This window comes from Rhipicephalus microplus, chromosome 8 (assembly GCF_043290135.1).
Source record: "Rhipicephalus microplus isolate Deutch F79 chromosome 8, USDA_Rmic, whole genome shotgun sequence".
NCBI classification, from domain to species: Eukaryota; Metazoa; Arthropoda; class Arachnida; order Ixodida; family Ixodidae; genus Rhipicephalus; species Rhipicephalus microplus.
Window position 1 is genome coordinate 57,820,750 of NC_134707.1, and position 18,299 is coordinate 57,839,048.

The following is an 18,299-nucleotide window of genomic DNA, read 5'->3' on the forward strand; positions in this document are numbered from 1 at the left end:
ACTCGAAAGTTAGCCTTTGCGTTTTGAATCTGCGACAAAACCGAGCAGTATTCCGAAGGCACGGTGCGGCATTCCGCACACATGGGGCGGCCGTGGTGGATCATGTGGTTTCACAGGCTGTGCAAGATTTTTTTAGGAGCGAAGCTCCTTAAGGCGTGGGCTGTGCGTCCCCTGTATGTAGCCACCTCTCGTTCAGTTCTTGCAGTGTTCACTAGATGGCGGTACTTGTAGCTGACGGCATTAAGTATTACGCTAGCCACCGCCCGATCTAAAGGGTACAGCCATATCCATCCGTCCATCCGTCCGTCCGTCCGTCCGTCCGTCCGTCCGTCCGTCCGTCCGTCCATCCGTCCATCCATCCATCCAAAAGATGCAAGATGTTATAAACTAGACGGCGGTACGTGTAGTTGATTATGAAAGATGCGAGGTGTTATAAAATAGGAATGATGCCACATATGGCGCGTGTCATCGTTCGATATAGTGCGGCGACGTACGCTAGGGGGAGCGTTGCAATAAAATCGAGTGGGCAAAATGTACGGAGGATTCATGGTTTACCAGGTTTACCTCCGGAGCTTCGCCCACTCATCATCATTCACTTCGTGGATGTGGCGGCACTTTTTTTGTGGAGAGTCTGCCAAGCACCTAGCATGAGTTGACAATTCGGTTAATTACTTTCTTATAGTTATGCCCTAGCGCAGCAGGTTTGTCTCACAGCATGTGGCTGGACTGATTTTTATGATTACCGAGTGAATGGTGTTAAAATTTTTGTTGGTGACAAAAAAGAGTGATGACCGCGAAATGAGCGTCCCTCGTTTGTAGAACAATGCACAATAGACATAATACTATAAGTGACAATAGCGATGGCTGTCACCTACGTATAGCGAGGTGACATACTTTTCTTTTTATTTGTCCTTATCGCATGTTTCTCACCCATTCAGTCTGTGCATACAGGTTCCTTTCGGTTCAGCATTTCTTTTATCTCGCTGATTAAACGAAAAGAAGTTTTGTACCCTAACTTCCATCTGACGACCTATCATGTCCCACCTGATGCTAGTGTGCAAATATTTCACAGATCATAAGGCATCAAGAAATGCTGAGACAGACGCAGGCGGCCTGTCATTGTTAAATTTTTAACGAAGCCGGCTACAATGCCGCTGCAAGACACCCCAATTTCCTCTGTTTTCCGAGCTATTATATAAACAAGGGAATTCAGAGTTGCAGGGGTGTTCTTCAGCGCAGTGATAACAGAAGTAAGTGTGCTTCAAGATTATCTCTAATCATCGCTATATAGTCTCTCCAATCATAGTCATATAGGTATTTAAAGCAGAGCTTGCTTCCCTTTTGAATTACTTTGCCGAAGGTGGCAAGTGACCCGATTTCGTTGCCTTAAAAAAGACAACTTTTTTTCCTCGAAATGCCGGCTTAAACGGCACAACCCCTGCTCTGTGCTTTCTCATCCTTCGGTACCTCAATCATCCTTCAAACTCTTGTCTTGATTCTATCCGCGCTCTCCCGTTTGGAGCCCACAGTTGGAAAAAAAATTGATGCGAATTTCTCACAAAGAAAGGATTCCCAGTTGACGAAGAAAAAAAAAAGCTCACCTATTGATGGCATTCGAACCCAGTACTAACGGCTGTCCGGAACGATCACCCTCCCAAATGCGTAACACATCAATTTATGCTCCCAAAGACTCATTACATAGTTTATTACAATTCGCATTTTCATTTTTGTACTGTATAAGGGCGATATCGCCGATTTTCCAGTTACCAGTGAATTTGCTACTTTGCGACCGGTAACCCTTTCTTCCCTGCAGAGCTCTGAAGACTCCCAAAGGTACAACGTCACGACGCTGTACCATGGCGTCAGCCTCGATGCGCTTAGCAACATCAGTACTTCTAGTGTCTCTGCTGGCTGAAGTAACTACATCACAATATTCCAATTGCAAGCCAGCAAAAAGCTTGATGAATGTCGACTGGAGAAAGGTAATGCGGCGCAATGCAGCTGTAAAATTAGATCTAAAATCTCGGCAAAAGATCTCGGCACTTGTGGCAAGCAATCGGTTTGCCTCCACCCTCTGAACGTAACTTGACAAGACAGATGCTTGGGCTAGTTGGCGATTGGGAATCAACATAATTGCACAGCGCAAGACTACGAGCAGTTACGACGTAACTACTCGCAGTCTTGCGCTGGGCAAAAATGTTGACTCTGAACGTAATTTTGTCTCCTCAATTATTGATGCGTTTCATAAAATTGCATGATGCTTCCATGGCAACGTGTAGCCTTGATAAAGATCCCTATACTGGCGCACAATGTAGAATCGCGGGGTCTTTCGGTGTTCTAGTGTTGAATTGAATCGAACTGAATTGAATTTGATCTGCATCTCAAGGTTGCGAGGATGACAAAGCACGGAAAGGTGCAAGTATCAGCTTGAGTGGAACCCAGCCACCTCACACACAGGGCAGCTTCGTAGCGGTTGAACAAGATGAGGCGCTGCGATCGTACATGATTTTACACGAACTATGACTCATTGTGCTGAACCATACACCACACAAACGTAGAGTGGTCATAACGATAAACGAAATTACCATAGAAACGTTTTCCACGGCTTCAAAGAGGACGCAGATGAAGATAAGAAAGAAAGAGAGTGACAAAAAAACTTATTTTTGTAAAGATTACAGATCTTTCTCGTCGGGTGGATTCCTTAGTTCAGGGCCCCATTGGATCACGACACACCACGCATCCCCTGGATCAGCCAACGCTGCTCCTGCGGCTGTGAGCTAGTCAGTGTTGTTTCACACGAGGAATAGAGGGCGCTGTGGGAGCCACGACGCGCCGCGCTTCAGGCATCATGGGAATGGCGGGCAATACAAAAATTTTCTCCTATCTCCATTCTTTCGTCTCCGTTTGGCTTGGCGTGGCTTTAAGCTGTTGTGTCGCGAGACGACAATTAAAAAAAAAGCTTTGGCAGTCGCGCTTCCCCATCCTAACCATCTAGGCTCGCCAATTTCAATCGGGTCACGAAATACACAATGGTCTGTTCTGTTGTTCGAAACTAAATGAAAACACAGCAATGAACGAAGTCACAAGGGCATTCGAAGACGCAAATACAAACACTGTGCAAATCTTGGTGCTAGCCCTTATTTTCATGGAGGCTGAACGATCGCAGCGCCATGAGTCCCCTCTAGTTAAAGCAATGCTTCTCTGCAGACTAGTCGGTTCATACTTGAAACTCGACTTGCTGTGAGCTGAAGGAAAATGAGAAGGAAGACAGGAAAAAAATTGGCAGATCTCACGTACACTGCGAATCAATGATATGCGAAGCACGATTGAGAAAGATTGATATGTCACTTTAAAATCAGCACAACGTCACGAGGTGGAGGCCTTTGATGCCGTACATGGTTTCCGTGTCGTGATTATCATGTTTGGATGTGTCGTTTACCTTCGTCATCTATTCACGTCACGTGATACCAGATTTAGTATATGTGGAGCTAGCTAAACGCCCGTGAGCACGCTATGAGCGTGGTATCTTGTCATGTTCTTACATGACACGCGCGTCAGGATTATCATGTTTCCACCATTCATATATTTAGTCCTCCATTGACGTCACGTAAAATCAAATTTGGTATATGTGGAGCTAGCAAAACGGTCACGAGCGCATCATGAAGGGCCCAATGTACTCTGATGTAGCGTTCACGCACGCGCACGCGGGGCACACCGACGTTACGTTAGGGAAACGCGAGCACTCTATGGTCTGACGCCAAGCGAGACGGACGCGACCAGCGTCCGTCGGCGCCGCCCAACAGCAACCGGCGCAAAATGCAACATGCTGCATTTCGTGCCGATGCGTTACGCAGCTACAACGCTGCATCTCTCTCTTTTCGTGACAGAGGGACGCCGGACGCGCTTAAAAGCGCATGCGTCAAGGTAACGTAGCACAGCGTTCGCCTGTGACTATCTGGCAGGACCAGCGCCTGGCGTGGCAACGCCTGCATGATGCAACGAAAGGAATGCCGGCGAGCACACGCACCGCGTCATGTTGAAATGTATTGGCGCCTTGACTTGGGCATGTAGTCATGTTCCCACATGACACGCATCTCGTGATTATCTTGTTGGCACCAGTCACATACCTTCGTCATCCATTTATGTCACGCAATGCCAAATTTTGCATGAGTGAAGCTCGCGAAACGGCCGCGAGCGCATCATGAGTGTGGCGTGTAGTCATGTTGTTACATGACACGCATGTCGTGATTATCATGTTTTGGTGTGTCATTCACCTATGTCGTCCGTTCGCGTCACGTAATACCGAGTTTGGTACATGCGAAGCTAGCGAAACGGCCGCGAGCGCATCATGAGCTCAGCGTGTGTTCATGTTATTACATGACACGCATCTCATGTTAACTATGTTTGTACCAGTATCATACCTTCGTCATCCATTCACGTCCCGTAATACCAAATTTGGTATAAGTGAAGCTAGCGAAACGGCCACCAGCGCATCATAAGCGTGGCATGTACTCATGTTGTTACATGACACAGCGTGTCATGATTATAATGTTTGCACCAGTCACATACGTTCGCCATCAATTCACGTACCGTAATACCAAATTTTGTATATGTGAGGCTAGTGAAACGGCCCCGAGCGCATCATGAGCATGTCATGTTGTCATGTTGCTACATGACACGTGCGTCATAATTTTCATGTTAGGGTATGTCACAGGTGTTCGACATGTAATCGTGCCATACCATACCAGTTTTGTAACATGCCATGTGAACGAAGCCACCGCAAGAGCTGCAGGACCATGAAACGTAAATCAAGACATTCATGACATAATTTTCTTGTTATGACTTGTCAAATATGTTTTTTCATACAGTCATGTTATGCCATACCAAGTTTGGTATCGATACCATTATCGAAACGGCCAGGAGAGCTAAAAGTCGTAGGCGGCTAGATAGATAGATAGATAGATAGATAGATAGATAGATAGATAGATAGATAGATAGATAGATAGATAGATAGATAGATAGATAGATAGATAGATAGATAGATAGATAGATAGATAGATAGATAGATAGATAGATAGATAGATAGATAGATAGATAGATAGATAGATAGATAGATAGATAGATAGATAGATAGATAGATAGATAGATAGATAGATAGATAGATAGATAGATAGATAGATAGATACGCTCAAAATCGCCGAAGTTCGCTAAGAAATGCTTCGCATTTAATAGCGCAGTTCCTGTCATTCCTGTTTTCCTCCTCATTTTCCTTGAGCTTGCGCAGCAAGTCGAGTTTCCCTCTAGTTAGTTTTAGGAAATTTCAGTCTTAGTAAGGCGCCTTTTGTCTGCTAGTTTTTCCCTTTATCCTCATCCTTCTTTCCCAGCTTGAGAAAAAATTCTGGATTCAGGCTCTGGTCGACAAACCGCACAAAATCACTCAGTGCATTGCAAGGCGTTACCGGGCAAAACAAGGACAACTTGACTCCAGAACCATAGGAGGGTAAGCGCTGTGCTTCCCACACATCCGCCCACGCTTCATTTCATTTCATTTCATTTATTTACTCTCAAGGCCGAAGCATTACAGAGAGGAGCGGGTATACATCGTACAGAAAATCAGGAAATACAGCAAATCAAAATTATATGCGCACAATGGCGGTCTGAAAACCATAAAAGAAAAGAAAGACTGCGTGATGTGAAGAAGAGGCAGGTGGTTGTAACAACAATGTTCAACATGGTTGCGTCTTTGAATGACACGCGCACACAAAAAAACTAACAAGAGAAAACACAGCGTGACTTAAGTGGCGAATTTACGCGAAATGGTTAGAGAGGGCGTTTTTAAACAAAGTGAGGTCAGTGATAGCAGCGATAGGGGCGGGAAGGTGGTTCCACTCATTTGCAGTTTTCGGGATGAATGATTCAAAATATAAATTCGTGCGGGCGCTAGGAACGCCCACTTTAAACTGATGATCGTTGCGTGAGGAAACGTACGATGGGGGCTGGAAAAGAGTGTTGCTAAAAGACGGAATACAATGAAAGATCTTATGGAACAGGCAAAGGCGAGATATTTTACGCCGCAGCTTCGGTCGGAACATAGAGTGATGCACTCTTTGGACCATTTAGCAACCCTAATAAAGTTTAGTGTGGGTGAAACAAACAAAAAAATTTAAAAATATGCGGGACCACTGCTGATCGGACGCTGACTGTACATGTATTCGAGAAGCTCGAATAGTAAAGTTCCGTTTTCAACCGGATCGAAAAGCCAGAAGTATTCGAGAACATTTGAAATTTCAAATGTTCGCGTGATCTCAGTTGTGCTTTTATCTGAACAAGTCAGCAAAATCGGTGATTTGATTTGTTAGAAAGATGCTTCCTTAAATAGAAATACAAATTTTTTTTGTACAACATATAGTCACCAAAGCTGTAATTTTTATGATCCCCCAACCTGCGGTTCAGCCGCCGAGTGCCTTAGCCACTAAGACCACCGTGGGAGGGGCTGGACAAGATGGTGTATTGTTTCTGGAAAAGGTTAAGTACAGGACATACACTGAAAAAATTGATGACTATGTTGTTTATTAGCTGGGTGGTACCGTAGCCAGAATAACTTCGCGGGGTTTTCAGTGACTGTTGTCTCATTATGCATTGCCTCATTTAACCACTTCAAGAACAGGAAAACCAATTGGAGTCGTTCTCCTGTTAACCTCAATGTTTACAGTTATCTATTTTATTCTTTTAATTGAACATGAAGGTACGGTCATCACCTAGAGCAAGGTTCACACGCTTAATTGAGCACCATATAGAACGCGGCCAAGGCGAAATGCGACATCTTCTGTTTGTCAGTTTCCTCTTATGCGTTTTATTCGATGAATCTGTTTGACGCTCGTGTGATCACGCAGAACTGAACTGGAAGTGTGGAACACCTCGAAAACTTTCCGCCATGGAGTGCACAACAGAGACACAATTCGATTTCCCAAATGTGAGTCCGGCATTTTCGTTTGCTTGCAGTCGGTTGAAAACGCGTCAACCAAGATATTCTCATTCTGCCGATCAAGCGCCCCTTTCTTTCGAGACGCAGGGAGCGTCTCACAGAGCCGCCTAGTTTGATCTCCTGTACTTTTAGAACCATATACGAAAATCAATCCTACGCCGCCGTCTATGAAAACAAAAAATCACGGCGGCTTAGCTGGGCTACAGGTATGGTTATGCAAGCAAGAGTTTCTTACGCTTTGTTATGCTTCTAGTAACATCGAGTAATAGTTGAGAAGTGATGAATTTCAACCAAATGCAGCGGCGAAACCGAAGTACGGACGAGAGCCATATTCTGCAGAGATGTGAAGATCGAAGATCAATCGAACTTACCGTGTGTAAGTGTAGGCTGTGCTTGCAAAAACAGCACGTATGGTGCACATGCGTTAACAATGTAGAGAAGAAACATTTGTTTACTTATATCAAGGCTAGAACTAAAACCCCTGCAATCGTCCTCTAGAACAACTACGTCGTTCTGGTCATATGCTTGTTTCGCTCATAGGTGTATCGGTTTCACCGTTGAATTTGGTCGAAATTCATTGCGCCAGAGTAATCAGTAGAGGCCACTTCCTCCCTATTTGAAAGCGGCGAGGGGCTCTTCGTATGAAGAACTTCAATTCTACCGTTTGACGTAACCACCTAGCTATACTAAGAAAGCTGATTAGGGTGACTTCGTTAATTGCGAGTCTCAAATGACTGTTGGCCGATATTATTATGACTGCCACCAACTTTCTTGATTATTTCCTCAAATGATTTTAACTGTGTTTAGAAGAAGTAGTTAACGATTTACAGTACTTTGTACTGTACTATGGGAGAGCTTAAAGGATTTTAACTATCTTATTATGCCTGCCACTGCTGGAACAAGAGCGACGAAAAGGTAACCGAAGAACTATTGTGCCTTCGAGTCACGCTCACCATAAATAGTGCCTTGGTTTACATGTTATTGTATAATTCTAAATAGTCCGCTCAGTTCGAATTTTCAGGTTATTCCAGTGATGAAACATTTCTACCTCATCCTTTTACAAAATATAAAAGTTCCTTGATAGCAATCTACGGTTTCATGACCATTCTTCCGTAGTTTGTAGGAGTCCTAAATCAAGATACAAGGAGGCAAACAAGCTGCATAAACCAACTTTTTTACCCATCAGATGATTTCTTTCAGCCACTAAAAAAAAAGCAATTTTGAAGGCAGCGAGCACATATCATTTTTTTTTTCGTTTTTGAGGATATTCGAACACATTTATTGAAAGGCCCTGTTCATAATATTCCAACCATACTCAACCGGTACACACACACACAACCACATTAAATAAAAAAAAAACATCTGCGCGACCACTTTTTATTTTTATAAGAACGCATTACCCTTCATTCTTGTACGAAGTGTCATTGTTACATTTTATGTGTACGTGTGATGTATGCTGATCTGTATGTATAATGCTTTCGATGTGAATGCCAAGTAAAACCACTTGTTGACATGTGGCGTATATGTGCTATTGCCATGTAAAGGACCCTGGGCATTCGTCAAGCTGCTGCGACTGCATTTTGCTCAGGTGTCCCTCCAGATGATTGCTTTCTGGCAAATAAAATTGAATTGAATTAAATTTAAATTTTGTTCTCCGATCCACGAGCTCTCGATCGGTAACTAACTCGGCACGTTGATGAGCTTTTCAGGAAAAATTGTGTTTGAACTCGTGAATATTCATTTCTGTGCAGCTCGTCGTCCTCACTTCTTTCAAATACTGGACACGGACTACAAAACATACCTGGTGGAAAACAACTGCAATAAATGTAAGTATTATTGTTAAGCGAGGAAACGGGTATGGTAGGGCAAACCTCCCCCAAAAAATTAAATTCGCATTTCGGCACCGAAAAATCCAATGTACTTCGAGGAACAAACCTGTGGAACCCCAACGTAGAGCGGCTGGTCCAAGCATTAGGCGCACGTAAAAGTTTCTTTTCATCAAATTGCGCTTTCTGTAAATTTTTCAACTTCAGTGTACCTTTTTTCGAAAAGCATTGAATCGATTTTGATGAAATTCTGTACGCTGAGCGACAAGAAGTTAGAAACAATCTGAACTAAAAGAAAGGGCTGATTTCATAAAAAGTGAAGCTGTAAGAAAATTACGCAACAGTATACGCACCTTTAGTGGCGTTGTTCAAGTGGGGTTTTAATTTCTTTAAGACAACTGCATAAAAAATGTAATATATTTTTTAGTTCGGATGTAACCTAAGAGTGTCTAGAAAAACACGGCTGAATATGACTACATTGTTTTCGATAGTTGCAGAAAAAAGGTACATTCAATAGGTGAACTCCCTTTAAATTTTGGGAGTGGGCTACAGGAAAGGATAAGCGATCTGGGCATACGAAAAGGATGTCACTTGACACCCAGTGTCATTTTTTTGGGAGCACGTAAAGTTTTATGGCAGGACTGGCAGCCATTTCTAAGATATTACGCTAAACCTGACACATACCATTTACCCTTAAGCGCCTGTTCTCGTTTGTTAGACAGAATATTCGCGTGAACTAACAAACAATGATGCCGAGGAACGTGTTGGGGATGTTATTAGTTGTAAAATTGGTGTACCTGTGAAGCTTATTTTTCAAATATTCGTGCGTGCAGCCTATAGAAATTCTGAAACTGCCTCAAAAAAAGAATAGGACGACGTAATTGTATAGGCGCTTGGAGCTGTATAGGCGCCGAAACTAAATTTCTCCCAACACAGGGTCTGGTGCGGTTCTTTCTCCAATGTGTGCTTTCTGTGGCGAGCTAGAAACTATGAATCGTCACTTTTTGACATGCAGGCGATTTAGCACAGCCGGTAGATTTAAGTTGGAAAATTCTTTACGTGCTATCGGAATGAATTTATCCGGGCCCGTGATAATGTCCTTTGGAGCCTCTATTTCTGGGTTCGCCAGTGCGAAAGTTTGCGAGGTAGTGCGGAATTATCTGAATGAAACCAAAAGACTAACAAACTAATCCTAGTATTATTCTGCGTCGACATGCGCATAACTTTTTTTAAAGTTAGATTTTGATCTAGCTGATTATATATTACTAATACAAAAAACTTTATAGTAGGTACAGCTTAGTTGTCATAAAAATTTCATTCTAAAATTCGTAACGTCATTTTTATTTGATAAGTTCATTTACTCTAAAATCAAATAATACTTTTTAAGAACACTCAATTATTGGCCAATCCCCCGCAGTCGGTTTGAGCCACGAGTGAATGTTGCTGAACAAAGCAGTTGTTTCCCACTACTGTTTTAACAGCTGAACTCTTAGGCTGGCGGTAGTCTGTCGAGCCCACACACACACAAAAAAAAAATCAACGCATCTTCACAACGAGTCGGCGAAGCATTGGGGATCGTTCTTAACGTAAATCACCCGTGCCATTTCCCGCTCGCACGTGTAAATGAGTGACAACGTGAGTGTACATTACACAGTACAATGTGTTTCCGCCGTGGAGCGTCCGCTGCCCGCACCATCAGCATCTCCGGAGTAGCAGCTTCTTGTCGGCGTTGCCATGTTGCCTCTGCTTCCCGAGCTCCCGTTTCCGGCGTAGCTTGCTGTCTGCGTAGACGGTGAGCCGCCGCAAGCTGCAACTCCTGCCTCCGGATTAGCAGCTCGTGGTCGGTTTCGCCTTTTCAGGGGTGAGAGCCCTTTCACAATCATTTTCGTCCATACAAGGAGAATGTGTGGTCTGGAACGCGTTATTCTTCATCGTCGTGACATGTTCACATTTTCATAAACGCCTCCCTAGGCGCCGCCTTAGCCCTCCTTGGGCTGTGCAAATTGGCGCGTCCCCTCGAAAATGCACTGACAACGCTGCGCCCTTAGCCTTTGTACTCCCGCGCACAGCCCATCATGGCGGTGTCTTTTGCCTTCCTGTGAAAAGGTGTATCCTAGGTACCTTGCATGGGCTGTGCCGGACAACGCACAGCGGACATGACCGATACCTCTGTGATGGGAATCTGCAGTGTGCGAAAGTGAAAGGTGTCTTCACAGAGGTTGCTGAGCGTTTTCTGTGGATCGTTTCGCAATGAGGTCGAAGGAATGAATGCTGTAGCGTCACGTGAGAACCGGCAAAGCCGCTCGAAACTTGCAGCGCATTTCTCGAGCAGAAGGGACGCGCGGAAAGAACATGCAGAACACGAGTGAGCACACGAGCCTCAATAACTGTCGCCTTCATCGTCAATGGGGCCCACCGTCACTGGGATTCGATCCCGCGATCGAAGTGCTCAGTCGGCCCCACCCTCACCCGCAGACTGAGCGACTCTTTACCGGAAGCAGTAGACGTGAGTCGAAAACGCTCTCGCCCTCACTGCCTTTCCCCCTCATCCTCCAACGGTAGCATGCCCTCATAGTGTTACGTTTCATTTGATGAGCGCTGTTCGCGGCTTACTCAAAGAAATTCATGTTTCGTCTGATACTGCTATATTGTTTCTCGAAAAACCGTGGCACAAGCCTAAGAAACTTGAAGAACGAAGACAAGACGAAAAGATCCTCTCGTTTTTTGAGCATGCGTCACGTCTTTCGAGTAACGATGCACCAAGTGGCCCGACATGACGTGCTGCTATGCGACGACGTTTTTATCTATATTTTTATTCATTTTGCACATTTTTCTTTGTTACAGACCGCGGTAACGTCGTTTCGCTCATGTACCACAAGCCAGTTAAACACATTCCGGAGCAGGTGATGAAGAAGACGTCCGCGGCATTACTCAAATCGGGATTAGGTCGAATCCTCAAGTTGTCTACCACGGATTGCATGTTGAGCGGGAAAGGCATAAGCAAACATATTGGGCCGTGGTTTAACATCAGCGTTTCTGTTGATTAAGCTAATAACGACGGTCAATAAAGCGTGTTGGTCAACGCCTTCTGCTTCAATTTACGCGCATTTCAGGCAAGCTTCGCCTACACAAAGATTAAGAGAACAATTTGGTTCAATTGTTTTTTTTACTCACATCGCAGCAAGCGGAAGGCTAGTGGCGAATTTCACTAAATATTTATATAGATTTCGTAGATGATCGAACTAATTGAAGGACTAACGGTCATGCTACAATGGATAGTGTCGAAAGCTGTTTCGAAGCTTATGTTTTTGTAAAAGTAAACAATGACTCTTCCTTGCACCGAAGCTTTTTTTCCAGAGCGTAAGTAAATAATTTTTGTTGCTCTCATTTATCATATCATGTTGGCCTTGTATTAAATGTGTGAAGAAATTAGTCATTTATACACTTTGGACTTGAATAAAAAATGTTTTCCGAAGGTCGCATACAGCCCCACCTCGGTGGTCTTGTGGCTAAGGTACTCGGCTGCTTACCCGCAGGTCGCGGGATCGAATCCCAGTGGCGGCGGCTGCATTTCCGATGGAGGCGGAAATGTTGTAGGCCCATGTGCTCAGATTTGGGTGCATGTTAAAGAACCCCAGGAGGTCGACTTTTCCTGAGCCCTCCTCTACGGTGTCTCTCGTAATAATATGATGGTTTTGGTATGTTAAACTCCACATATCAATTAATCAAGGTGTCATATAGCTCACACTTGTATAACAACGTACAGGGGCGTTCAAAGGTTGCCAGGTCGCTGTCTTTTGCAGTCTTACGGCAGTGCGGCCTGAGAACATTTGAACACCCTTGTCCAGTGTCAATTTTCATGAAAGGGAACACGGGAGCGCGTGGCCTGCGCCCTCTGGCGGCTGCTGGCAGCGCGTTCAAGCGGGAGCGAGAGCAACCACAGTATCTGTTCGCGTCATCTCGCGGCGAGCAAAACAACCGTTCGTTGCTGATATGGAACCAGCGGCTAGATTGCGACCCCCTCCCCCCCCTTCAAGGCAAAAACGCGAAAGCCGGTAATCACCTTGAAGGGGGAGGATTCGCAAGCTCGCCATTCTATGCCGAACCCAACGTGCCGCTGGAGAAACTCCCGCCGAAAGTGCGCGTTCACACCGCGGCGAATGCGCTTCCGCAATCGCAGCGTTGTTGAAAGCGTTGCGACTCGGCGGCGTGGTTTGCCGGATACGCTCGTCACGGGTGCTTGCGTTCCAGTTCGCGATACAACGAGGCTTGTAAAGCTGCCGGATCATCCGTACGTGCTGCTGCTGCCGGCACTCGGCCTCCCGTGCCTGTTTTTTGTGCCACGACTGTGCCATCGGCCCGGCGAATGCGAGTTCTCTCGCGTCTTCAATGTTCGGCGCTCTTCTAGTGTTCTGCGTGGCATACCCTTGTGGAAGGCCTGCGACGTGGCACACCGCAGTCATAGAGTTTGCTAATATACACTAGAGGGAACTCTGGCGCTAGTGTCTATGAAAGCTCCGACACACGGCGCTTCAGCGAGCATGGGAATGATGGGCATAGTACACACATTTGTCTAATCTCCGTACTTCTGGCTTGCTTTTGGCTTCGTGTGTGTTCGTGTAGCTTGGAGCTGTTTTTCTCACGAAACAAAAATCAGCAAATGTTCAGCGGTTGCGCTTCACTACCTTATTCTTTTAGACTTATGTTTCCAGATCGGGTCACGAATTCCAAAAAGGTTGAATCTTTCTTCCAAAACAAAACCAAAACACAGCACTAAACGAAGCCGCAAGTACAATTCGCCGACCGAAAGTACGAAGACTAGGCAAGTGTGTGCTACCCATCATTCCCATGGTCGCTGAACGATCGCTGCGACAGAGTCCCCTGTAGTTAATTTTAGGAAACTCTCTGCCCGCTGCCACGGCTGCGACGGGATGCACGACGTCACTCACAACGCATGCAATCACGCGTAACTGATAACATAGCCAATGGAAAGCACTCAAGACTTCGCTGTCGGATGGTTTTTAGTTTGTCCTAGCCATATACAACTTTCGCTGTAATATGACAGTAGAAATAGAAAAATAGAGAGCACGGAGCACTCGCCACACACACGAGTGAAAAAAAAAGAAATGAGAGAAGAGAGAGGTGTTAGGGACATGGTCTAAGTAGTCCGAGGATGGAGCTGCACCGATCGGCTAGAGCTGCAGGGCGCTGGCGACCGTGGGCAACACAACCGTTCACCACGGAAGATAGCAATCATCCCAGACACAGCGATCCCAAAGCTTAAAACGACACTGAAGTGAAATAACAATTTACGTCAGTGTAAAAGCTCAATGTATCAACGTCTAAAACGGCAATGTTATTGACAGCAGTGCTCTACTTACGGAGACAAGGTAAATACACAAGAATACATGCGCCGCAGTAGGACATTCTCAAAATGATCCCGATGACGTCGGATGGACCACCCACAATTATACACTAGTAATCAATCTAGCTTCACTAAATAACCTTCCGTGCATAAGAGACGCATTAAAATGCTGCTTTTTTCGTTTTGTTTGATTCGTGGAAAAAAGAACCGCCGGACGTCACTATAGGAAATGGCGCGAGTTGTTCGGAAACTCAAATTTTGCGTGGTTAAACATGGAGTTATTGTACAGATACTCTAATTAAACTGAACAGGTTGTGCCACCTAGTGGCGCCCAGTTGAACTAAGCACGTCTGCCATCTCGAGGCAATGACAGGGAATTGATCAATGACCGTTGTTGCTGCTGTAGCTCCGCGGCTTTCGTTCTGCTTCTACTAGTGTCGGTGGCTGCCCAGTAAAGCCGGGCAACGTTGCCCTCGGCAACAGTGACGTTAGACGGTCCGTTTCTTGAGGCGGGTAATTTGAAGTGGGCTAACTGGATGCGGACTTATAAAACGTAATTTTACTTCAAAATAAGTTTTACCTTGGTACAAAATTAGCACAACGAGGTTTCTGGACAATTATCAACAATCAACTTCGACTTCACAGTTGTATGTAGTGTCCCTTTAAGTGCTTTTCGCACCGCAATCAAGGGACAGTCGGGCTCAATATTGCTATATATTGCTAAGTCACCTAAAATGGCACCAGCACATGCTATATCAGCTAAAAATGGTGCCAGCACTGTAAATCGGCACCTAAACAGAAAAAACGGTGTATAAAACTTTCTTAGCGGTAATTTCTGAAAACATTTAACGTTTGTCAGTGTCATCGTTCAGGCTCGGAGTCACTTGAACCACAGCCTGCGTGCTGCATATCGATCGTGACTGTACTGGTGTTTTGAATCGCTAATAAAGGTCAATAACAATACTTAAAAAATATTAGTTCATTGAATAGAAGTGCGAGCTGTTAATTTTCACTGCAAGGTGGTCCTAATAATAAGATTGTTTTCACACAGAAAACTCCTGAAGGTACACTACTAAACAGTTATTGAGGTACATATGATTCTCTACGGCTTGACTGCAGGCTTGACTGCTCGTTGCGCAGAAGAACTGACATTTGGGATCGTTAGATGGCGTTAATCATGTTGAGCGGATTCAGTGCACAAGGTCGATGTAAAGCACCACAGCTGTTCTCACAAGGCTTCGTTTCAACATGAACACATAGTAAAGTGCCCGTGAATCACCCAGAGGCAGAGTGAGTGAGTGAAACAACTTTATTCGGTCCACAATAGACGCGAGTAAACTAAGCGTCACCTGGCTAGGCCCACTCGGGGACCATCAGGTTAAACCTGACGGCCCTCGCGCGGGCCTTCTGGACGGCCAGGATTTGAGAGGTCTGGTCCTGGGCCTTAATGAGTCGCTTCATTTCCTCTTGGGTGAAAGGGGGACCGGCAGAGGCGCAGCCCCACAGTACATGCTCGAAGTCCGCATAACCACCACACAGGGGGCAGTCCGGGCTTGGAAACCGTTCAGGGTACATTGTGTGCAGTGCCGCAGGGCTCGGGTAAGTGTTTGTTTGTAGCAGTCGGAGAGTAACAGCTTGGGCCCTGCATAGCGAGGAGTGTGGTAGAGGCAGCAGTCTTCTTGACAGATAGTGGTGCTTGCATATCTCGTTGTACGAGCAGAGAGGCTCAGGTCGCCCAGGAGATGACGCGTTACCCGGCACACGGTCAGTCAAACCTCGTGCAGCCGAGTGCGCCTCCTCGTTGGGATTGAGCGAGGCACCCTCAATGGTTCCAAGGTGCGCAGGAAACCAGACCAATGAGTGATTTTTGAGGTCTTTGACTTTTTGAATAATCTGTAGGACCTGGGGAGCCACCATGCCCATCTGGAAGGCCTTGATAGCGGCCTTGGAGTCTGAATAAATTGTGTCATGTACACCGTCCGTCAATGCAAGAGCAATGGCAACCTGCTCTGCAACGCTGGAACTAGAAGTGCGGATGGTAGCGCAGCTGATGACTCTGCAATCCCAGTCGACGACCACTGAGGAGAAGGCTTCTTCTTGAATGTACGAAGCAGCATCGACGAAGCAGGCTCGATCCTTGTCCAATCGGGCACTGGCGAGCAGAGATTTACCCCTGGCTCGTCTTCGTGCTTCGTTGTAGGTTGGATGCATATTGCGCGGCATCCGCGCAATCTGGATCTTGGATCTTACGTCGTTGGGCAGCTTCACAGCGTCAGGACCGACAACCGTGGGGTTTCGTCCCAGCATGCCGAGTATGGCTCTACCCGCTGGGGTGCCAGACAGTCTGACAAACTGTGCAAACTCTTGGGCTTCGACAATTTCTTCGAACGTGCTGTGGATTCCCAACTTCAGGAGGTCTTCCGTGTGCGTTCGAACGGGAATGCCAAGGGCCAGCTTGAAGACTCTTCTGATTAGGGCATTGATTTTGTTGCGCTCCGACACGAGCCAGTTGTGCATAGCCGCCGAATAAGCGAGGTGGCATAGCACGAATGCGTGGATAATCCGGATCAGATTGTCCTCCCTGATTCCGCGGTGCCTGTTAGCGATTCTTCGAATCAGTCCGAGGGCGCTTTCGGTCTTGGAACAAATGCGTTTGACGGCGGCTCCATTGGCTCCGTTAGACTCAATAAACATTCCAAGGACCCTGATAGTGTCCACCCGCGGAACTGGGGAGCCGTTACCGGTGAATAACGTAATGTGGCTTTCCATTGCTGGCTTCCAGGACCGGTGAGAACCGCCTCTGGGCCTCTTCTTATACAGTAAGAGCTCGGACTTAGAGGGCGAGCACCTTAGCCCGGTGGGGATGAGATAGCGCTCCGTCACATCGATGGCCTCTTGCAAAGCACTCTCGACCTGACCCTCACATCCGCTGAGGCACCAGATGGTGATGTCGTCTGCGTAGATCGTGTGGTTAATGTTCGGGATTTTGTTCAAGGCCCTCGACAGGTTGATCATGCAGATATTGAACAGCGTCGGGGAGATCACCGCCCCCTGAGGTGTCCCTTTTGGCCCAAGGGTAATTTCGTGGGTCAAAAAATCGTCAATCTTCAGTCTTGTGGACCGCGACGAAAGGAAGGAGCGCACAAAATTGTACGCCCGCTTGCCGACGTGAAACTCAGACAAGCTCTTGAGAATAAAGGCGTGTGATATGTTGTCAAAAGCCTTTTCCAAATCCAATCCAAGAATCGCCTTGGTGTCGGTGGAGCCGGAGTCAATGACCTGGTGCTTGATCAGCTTCATGGCGTCCTGAGTCGAGAGCCCCGACCGAAAGCCAATCATGTTGTGGGCAGAAATGTAGATGTGGCGTTGCAGTTGTGTACGAGCCTGTAGTGAACGCTGGTGTAATTCCACACGTTTCCTCGTTTCCTTCTTTCCTTCGCTAGGCGACGTTCGTCGGCTCGTTTGACCACCTCTCCTGTGCCCTTCGTCAGCGTCCGAGGTGGAAACGCATTGGGCGCGTGCATGTACTAGCAAAAACACGCTTTCTTCAGCCCAGTGACACCGTCTGTGATACGCAGCGTCATTTGTATTGTACGCAGCGTCAGTTAGCATCATGCCAGCTGTTCTCGATAGAGGAAACGCACGGAGAGGAGGAAGAGGAGAAAAACTTTTTTTTATCCCAAGAGGGAAAGGTGCGGTGGTGGAGTGTCAGAGGAGCCTACCCAGCGTAGGTCTCCGCTACCCTCTTGGCCCAATACAAGATCTGCTCCTGGACCTCGAGCGCCGAGCTGCACATAGCAGCCTCTCACTGCTCCTTACTATTAATGTGTAGGGAATTAGGTGGTGGGTTTCGGATACGCCCCCACATGATATGGTCTACGTTGGTGGTTTACGGGCCCTTTAAAGCACAATCTATAACCATGTGAGAAAACACGCCAATTACGTAAACGTTTTACAACGAGAGCAACGTTTTTATGCCCCTTTTGACATCCGCCTATCAACGGTTTAGTTATGTATCAATTCACAATTTCAGTGAATCATCGTGTCAAGTTTGGGTACCTTTTAGACCTAATGCCCGCTTTAGTGCATAAAATTCTGATAATTAGATATCGGTAAGGTAAAG

The 18,299-nt window shown here is 46.1% G+C and overlaps 1 protein-coding gene across 1 annotated transcript; it reads left to right on the plus strand.

The window, feature by feature from the left end:
* Positions 1-1,169: 1,169 nt before the first annotated feature.
* LOC142768525 (uncharacterized) lies at positions 1,170-11,908 on the plus strand. The gene is made up of 6 exons (XM_075870526.1): positions 1,170-1,250; positions 1,814-1,982; positions 5,385-5,500; positions 6,894-6,973; positions 8,737-8,811; positions 11,656-11,908. Exons 2-6 carry the CDS (start codon positions 1,857-1,859, stop codon positions 11,856-11,858), a joined length of 600 nt encoding a protein of 199 aa, XP_075726641.1. The 5' UTR covers positions 1,170-1,250; positions 1,814-1,856; the 3' UTR covers positions 11,859-11,908.
* The last annotated feature ends 6,391 nt before the right edge of the window (positions 11,909-18,299 follow it).